Below are 8,430 nucleotides of genomic sequence, written 5' to 3' on the forward strand. Positions count from 1 at the left end.
TATTGATGCCTAACTCTTTCATGTGCAGAGATACAGTAATTGACAGCCCAGATGCCCACATGAAAGTTAGCAGTGTTGATATGTGCTGGTTAAATTTGACAATGCCCCATGGCTAATTTACCAAACCTAAATATTTTACAATACATACAAGGTTTTGTATTTGGAACTCTTTTTGGACAAAAAACATGTTTGATCACTTTACACATAGCAGTTTCATTTTAAAAAAAAAATCATGAATTGATTACTTTTATACACATTGTGTTACACTGTGACAGATATCCTGTTATCTTCAGCTTTCACTATGCTTCTCTCTATGTGAGGCACAGTGACAGCTGAACCAGTGGAGGTTTGTATATAAAGAAACATAAACAAAATAGAAACAACTGCGCTAGCCCAAAATATGTGTGTAAAGCAGCAACCTCAAGTGTGACCGACACCCCAAAAGTCCAATGTAAAAATAAGTTGCGCTATAAATGAAACATATAAATTGAAATATGGTGAAAATAGTCCGTATATTGTCCAGAAATTTGGAAACAAAATGAGGTAACTTGTGCAGGTACCGCTTACCGGAAACAAAATGTATGTAAGCCAATCAATAAGACTCCAATAAGCCTCAGGTGGTGGACCCAGGTGGACCTTCCGGTTCCAACGTAGATCCCTCAGTGGAATGTTGACATGTGTAATACAAAAAAACAAAACGCCATAGCGTAAAACCAAAAAACAACAAAGGATAGAGATTGACACCCAAAGTGAGTGGGAGCACCAACTTTCCCGTGTTGAAAGGTAAATTAAGGTGTGAAAGAGTAAACTTGACCACCACAGAAGCTCAATAGGTACTTCTTACCAGAATTAAAAATAAAGAGTCACCAGATAAACCAAAGGATTCCCCCAGTAGGACAGCAGCTTACCACAGAGATGAGTGTGAAGAGCATATAAACTGATAGATATTCTCCTTTGATGAAACGCGTCAGGTCACGGCGTGCTGACGTCACCTTCACGTTACTGTCCACGAAGGACGGGCGAGCGGAGCAGTCCGGCCGGCGGCTGTTACCTCTCTCCTTTTGGCCTATATCTTCTGATGCTTGTAAGTGTCTCTCTTTATTTAAATAAAATATCCGTGGGTTTTATGCTATGGCGTGCCTTTTTATGTTCCATGGTTGATTCACATCGGCATCCTGAGTTCCTTGTGAGGAGGTCTTATTGGATTAGTTCCTTCAACATCTTTTTTGCCCCTATATTACCTGGAGTCGGTAAGGGTGTTTAACCATTGGCGGTGCTTCTCCTTTTTTGGTTTGCATGGTCGGGACCCACCAGTCTATCAGTTTATATGCTCTTCACACTCATCTCTGTGGTAAGCTGCTGTCCTACTGGGGGAATCCTTTGGTTTACCTGGTGACTCTTTATTTTTAATTCTGGTAAGAAGTACCTATTGAGCTTCTGTGGTGGTCAAGTTTACTCTTTCACACCTTAATTTACCTTTCAACACGGGAAAGTTGGTGCTCCCACTCACTTTGGGTGTCAATCTCTATCCTTTGTTGTTTTTTGGTTTTACGCTATGGCGTTTTGTTTTTTTGTATTACACATGTCAACATTCCACTGAGGGATCTACGTTGGAACCGGAGGTCCACCTGGGTCCACCACCTGAGGCTTATTGGAGTCTTATTGATTGGCTTACATACATTTTGTTTCCGGTAAGCGGTACCTGCACAAGTTACCTCATTTTGTTTCCAAATTTCTGGACAATATACGGACTATTTTCACCATATTTCAATTTATATGTTTCATTTATAGCGCAACTTATTTTTACATTTTACATTGTATATAAAGAAACCTCATGTGATCAACATGATTAGCTGTCATGGTGATCACATGATCTGAAAACACATATTTGTTTCTGATTTTTAGTGTAGACTAGTGGCAATGAGTAACAACGGTAGATAGATTAGATAGATTAATAGATAGATGATAGATAGATAGATAGATAGATAGATAGATAGATAGATAGATAGATAGATAGATAGATAGATAGATAGATAGATAGATAGATAGATAGATAGATAGATAGATAGATAGATAGATAGTTTTGGCCTCAGATAGTTCCTGTTTTGGGTCTGATGAATGAACAGTTGTCAAATGGTTTATTCAGCTTGTCACCTTAGCACAATTGTACACCTTGCCAACTGTCCGATAGCCTTTTGAACATCTTTATTTCTTAGGCTGTAGATTAAAGGGTTTAACATTGGTGTAACACTTGTATAGAACACCGACACCATCTTGTCTGTCATTCCAGTGTCTGAATTTCTTGGTTTCATGTACATGAAAATGGATGTTCCAAAGAAGATGGCCACCACGATAACATGGGATGTGCATGTTGAGAAGGCTTTGTATCGTCCAGAAGGGAGTTTCACAATAATTAGGAAAATTTGTATATATGAAAAGAGGATGAGGCACAAGGGAATTAGAAGCAATATGGACCCACCAACCAAACGTATGATGTTTTCTACTGAGATATCCCCACAGGATAGCTGGAGGAAGGATGGAGCTTCACAAAAGAAATGGTTAATAGTGACATGTCCGCAGAACTTTAAATGGCTTATAAAAAATATATCAAAGGAGGCTATACTACACCCAGCCATCCAAGACAAGGAAATCATCCTGGTACAAAAGACTGTATTCATAATAACATTGTAACGTAGGGGATTGCAGATAGCCACATATCGGTCATAGGCCATGAAAGCCAATAGTATGCACTCTGTCACACCCATAAAAAGTAACAAATAAATTTGAAAAATACAACCAGAATATGAAATCGTTTTTATTGACAAAACAATATTTAGTAGCATCTTGGGCACAATAATTGATGTATAACAGATGTCCAAAAAGGACAAATTAGTAAGAAATAAATACATAGGATTGTGTAAATGGTTGTCTGTTTTGATGGCCACTATAAGGAGAATGTTAATGGCCAGTGTGGTCACGTAGAAAAGTGAGAATAATTGGAACAGCCATGGTTGCATGTTGGGATTGTCTGAAAATCCAAGTAGAATGAATTGTATTATTGTACTTTGGTTCTCAGCTGCCATGGTCACACTGCCAAAAAGGCCCTAAAATAGACAATGATAGATAAGTACATACTAAAACAATGCAGAAAGGGGGTTTTCTGTCCACATACCTCTACTGTATTTTGTAAACTGGGCTTTACCTCATGTATTTACAGTCTTTCATGTGTTTGCATTGTTTTAAGTATGTATAGTATAGTATAGTATAGTATAGTATAGTATAGTATAGTATAGTATGTACTTATCTATGGTTGTCTATTTTAGGGCCTTTTTGGCTTTTTTGTAGGAATAAAGTTTATACAATTTTTATTTTATTGTCATTCCTTCATTTTCCTTTTCTCGTTTTGTTCCTTCACGCATTGGGTATCATATAGTCCCGTTTATTTTCTCCATTACCCTTTTGGGATAGATACTCCTCTATGTGTTGTTCCCAGCATTTTGGAACATAGCTTATCTGTAATACTGAAATGTTTTATTAAGATAGCAGTTAATAAAAACTGCAAAAGTTAAGAAATACCGTTCAAAACATAAAATTATATTTGTACAAGAATAAAACACCAACTCTGATTAAGGCCCCGTTCACATAGGGGCGACGCTACTTCGCACCGCGACCTCCGAGGTCGCGGTGCGAGCAGCGCGCCGCGACCTCGGAGCGGCCGCCACGGACTTCATAACATTGACGTCTATGGCAGTCGCCTCCTGGTCGCCCCAAAGAAGCTCCGGACCCTTTTTCTAAGTCGGAGCGACTTGTGTCGCTCCTATTAGAACGGGTCCGCAGCTTCCCTATGGAAGGCGACCTGCGGCGACCTGTGAGGCGACCAGGTCGCCTCACAGGTCGCCTTAGTGTGAACAGGGGCGAAAACTTGCATGCAAACTCTATTAAAAATAAAGCAAAGAAGGGGGGGCGTGGCGACCGCTGGCTAAGATGGCCGCTTAGACCTTGAGCTCCGGCGTGTACCTGTCTCATTCAATCTCCACAGCCTGCCACAGTGACGATCACTGCCTCTGTTCAGCTTTTTCGGGTGTCTGAACCACCGCTGCATCCACCGATCATGGCGAGGAGGAAGCTGGAGCCACCTGTCGTGCGCAAACTATCGGAGTTCTTCAAGCCGGCCGCCGCCGGTCTCCAACAAAATGGCGCCGGCACCTCTCCCTTGCCTCAGCGCGTCCGCCCTCTTGCGGTGGCGCGCACCGATGACGCGGCTCCTCCTGCGGCTCCCGGGCTCTCTACTCAGCCGATCCCAATGCGACCATCTCGCTCCTCGGACTCCTCACCCTCCACACCCTCCACGCAAAGCCCGGCTAAGTCCCGACCAAGGTGGGAAGAAGCCTTACCAGCTCTGGAGCTCCCGGATATGGAGGTGAGCGCTGCAGCTGGTCACACTGCCCACACTGAGGCCTATACTCCATCCCCTGACCCCTTCGCATCCCTGGTCACCACAGGAAAACCTATTTCAGATACAGCCTTGAAAGACATGATGTCTATGCTGCATACGTCCCTGCAAGCTAACATTACTGCGTCAATTGCATACTGCCAAAGAGAATTACATGGGATAGGAGATAGAGTACATACCATTGAGGAAAAAATGGGAGAGTTTACAACGTCCTACAACACCCTTGTAGACTCCCACACGGCTCAACAAACTGATCTCCACCGCATTCAGGCCAAATTGGCTGACCTTGAAGACCGCTCACGGCGGAACAACTTGAAGATTCGCGGTATCCCGGAGTCTGTTCTCCCTAACCAACTACCTACCTATGTGAGAGACCTTTTCCAGAAATCTGTCCCTGAGCTCACTAATGCGGACTTAACAATTGACAGAATCCACCGCATCCCCAAACCCTCCTTTCTCCCGCAGGAAGTTCCCCGGGATGTTCTGCTCAGGGTACATTTTTTTCAGGCAAAAGAGAAAATTCTAGAGACATTCCGACGCAAAGACCGCCTCCCAGACAACGCTACTACTCTCCAGGTACTCCCTGACTATTCCCAATATACTCTACAGGAACGGCGTAACCTAAATTCGGTGACTAAAGCCCTTAGGAATCACAAGATCATCTATAAATGGAAGTATCCAGCCAAACTTTGCATCACCTACCAAGGAACGACGTCCCAAATAACCACAATTGACCAAGGAATTAGTCTACTACGGCAATGGGGTATAGTTCCAGAGCCTCCAGACAACTCTTCAAGCAGCAGCGCCCCACCAATGCCTACTCATGTCCAACCGGATTGGCAAATCGCATCCAGATCGTCCAGATCATCTCACCGTCACAAGTGATTACCCTGCTTCTCATCCTGACGGGTACACCCGGCCCCGATGTCTCTGATGGACACTCAACACCGTGTCCGCAAACCCCGCAATCTCCGCAATACAGATTGCTCACCTGGTCCCAATGGACCAAGTTCTTTTTACATTCCCTTCCCTCTTTGTTTATCCTGTCTCATGTCTTTTGTTTTGTTTGTCCCTTTTATTTTTTCCCTCTCCACAGCTTTAGAACATGACTCTGGTTTTGCTTCCACCCGCTACGCTCACCACCGGACTTCGTCTGTTGGCCTGGTTCATCGTTGGCCTTACCTTGGCCTCCAGTCCTCTGCTGCTAACTTCATCGCCTGCATTCGACCTTCAATATCTGCCTTCTACTCAGGTACTTTTCTCCACAATGCTGCTTTCGCTCCTGTTGGGCTATGGCCTTGCCCTCATTCCCTTATTTTCTCCCCGCCCTTGATGGACATGCCTCTATGCCCCGAAAACTGCTTCACTTCACTAACCCTGGCACCTCTGTGTCCCCCTATTTATCACCATGGCTCCCTTGCACTTCATCTCACTGAACGTTAAGGGTCTCAACCACCCAGCTAAACGCTACTCCATGTGGCAGGACGCCATCTTCTCTAGGGCGGATATCCTTGCGGTCCAGGAGACGCACTTCAAGATAGGATCTACCCCCAAATGTTCCCACCAAGAATTCCCACACGTATTTCTAGCATCGTCTAACGAAAAGAAGAGGGGAGTGTTGCTAGCTGTCCGTGCCTCTGTGTCCTTCGCCTACTCCAGGGTGGTGCAGGACACGGAGGGACGGTACCTCATTGTTAACTGTACTTTGGATGGTTGTCCCTACACAATAGTAAATGTATATGTGCCTAATACGCACCAACTACGTTTTCTGCGTAAATTATATGCTAAGGTTAAAAAATTGAAGGTGGGCAAGTTGATCGTATGTGGGGACTTTAACTTGGTGTCGGACCGCGCCATGGACTCCTCCTCCAATCTTAAATCGAAGTTGCCTTCACTGGCTGCTTTAACACATGCTGAAGGACTCCATGACGTGTGGAGATACCAACACGCGGAGGAAAGAGGTTACACTTATTTCTCGCCCTGTCACAACACTTACACCAGGATCGACCTGTTCTTGGTAGACTCTGCCACCCTACCCCTAGTTGTTGACACTGACCTTTCCCCTATCACGTGGTCCGACCATGCGGCAATACACATGACCATTTCCACCGGCCCTGCGAACCCGTCCTCCTTTATTTGGCGTTGTAATAACTCCATCTTATCCGACCCGGATTCCCTTAAACATTTGCAATCGCACCTAAGAGAATTCTTTGAGACTAATGCCACCCCGGACATCAGCCCGACTACCCTCTGGAACACCCACAAGGCGTTCGTCAGGGGAATCCTCATACAGATAGGCTCTCGCCTAAAAAAGAGATACCAACAGAAGCTACAGGACCTTACTGCTGAGATTCACTCCCTGGACACTGTCAATAAAACCTCACCCTCCCCCGCTAATGCCTCCAAACTCACGTCCCTGAGATCGGATCTCCGGCGACTCCTTATTGACCGTCACGATAAAATATTAGCCCGACTGCGTTTACAGTATTACTCATCCCATAACAAGGCAGGCAAATTCCTGGCCTCTCGGCTAAGAGCCAAACGAATAAAATCCCGTATAGAATCTATTACTCACCCACGCACTGGCGAAAAATTAACCCACCCCCACAAAATTGCCGATGCCTTCGCGGACTACTATAGCTCACTTTATAACCTGCGAGATGACAAAGACACCCCCCAACCCAACGACTGTGATATACTATCATTCCTAGACCGCCTTGATCTGCGAACGCTTTCTAATGATTCCCTCACCTACCTGAACCGCCCCTTCTCAACCCAGGAATTGGCCAAGACTCTCAAAGCTCTTCCCCTCCGCAAATCCCCGGGCCCAGACGGCTTGACAAATGAATATTATCACACCATGCAAGACACTCTAATACCTCATATGCTACCCATGTTTTCCACAGCCATCCAAACCGGTAATCTCCCACCAGAAATGCTCCTAGCCAATATTACCACCCTCCCCAAACCCGGTAAACCGCCGTCCACCCCCGCAAATTTCAGGCCAATTTCGCTACTAAATACCGATGTAAAAATCTATGCCAAATTAATAGCTAATAGACTCGCAACAATCCTCCCTACGCTAGTGGGCATGGATCAGATGGGTTTTGTAAAGGGTAGACAGGCTCCAGACGCTACTAGAAGAGTGGTCAACCTGATCCACCACGCGGGGCGCTCCAGAACGCCTTCTCTGCTCCTCTCTATAGACGCAGAGAAGGCGTTCGATCGCGTCCACTGGGGGTACATGAAATTGGTGCTGCAGAGGTTCGGCTTCTCGGGCCCAATCATGTCCGCCATACTCTCCCTTTACTCTTCACCATCAGCTAAAGTCCTGTCAGCGGGAGTCCTATCTAAACCCTTTTCTATCACTAATGGTACCCGTCAAGGATGCCCCCTATCCCCCCTTATCTTTAACCTACTCATCGAACCACTAGCAGCTTCCTTTAGACAAAACTCCCTGGTCTCCGGCTTTAAAATCAACCGATCGAACCATGTCATTACACTATTCGCTGATGATGTGATTCTTAGTCTCACAAACCCTATTGTGTCCCTCCCGGCAGCCCACGACATACTACAAATTTTCAGTAGACTCTCCTATTACAAAGTCAACTTTAGTAAGTCAGTTATTCTTAATATGGGCATACACAACACAGCACGTACCCATCTACAAAACACTCTCCCTTACACATGGTCCACATCGCCGCTCCGCTACCTAGGCATTAACCATACGTTTCCCTCGACCAACTTAATCACCTCCAATGTTAAACCTCTTATTTCAACCATTTCCGCAGACATAGCCAAGCTCTCCTCAGCCGATCTTTCATGGACTGGTAGGATCGCTGCCTTTAAAATGGTATGCCTACCCAAAATTTTATACCTCTTTCGCACTCTCCCAGTCTACATTCCCCAGAAACTCATTAAGCCTCTCTCGTCGCTTCTTCGCGCTTTTGTTTGGCAGAAAAAGAGGGCCAGGTGCT

General features: G+C 45.1%; 1 protein-coding gene across 1 annotated transcript; it reads right to left on the reverse strand.

The window, feature by feature from the left end:
* Positions 1-2,150: 2,150 nt before the first annotated feature.
* LOC309551072 (olfactory receptor 5AP2-like) lies at positions 2,151-3,083 on the reverse strand (the record flags this gene model as incomplete). Its single annotated transcript, XM_082251514.1, has 1 exon — positions 2,151-3,083. The coding sequence occupies one exon, from the start codon at positions 3,081-3,083 to the stop codon at positions 2,151-2,153; it is 933 nt and encodes a 310-aa protein (XP_082107640.1).
* Between the last annotated feature and the right edge of the window lie 5,347 nt (positions 3,084-8,430).

Source organism: Pelophylax lessonae, assembly GCF_965119305.1.
Source record: "Pelophylax lessonae genome assembly, chromosome: 3".
Classification (NCBI taxonomy): Eukaryota; Metazoa; Chordata; class Amphibia; order Anura; family Ranidae; genus Pelophylax; species Pelophylax lessonae.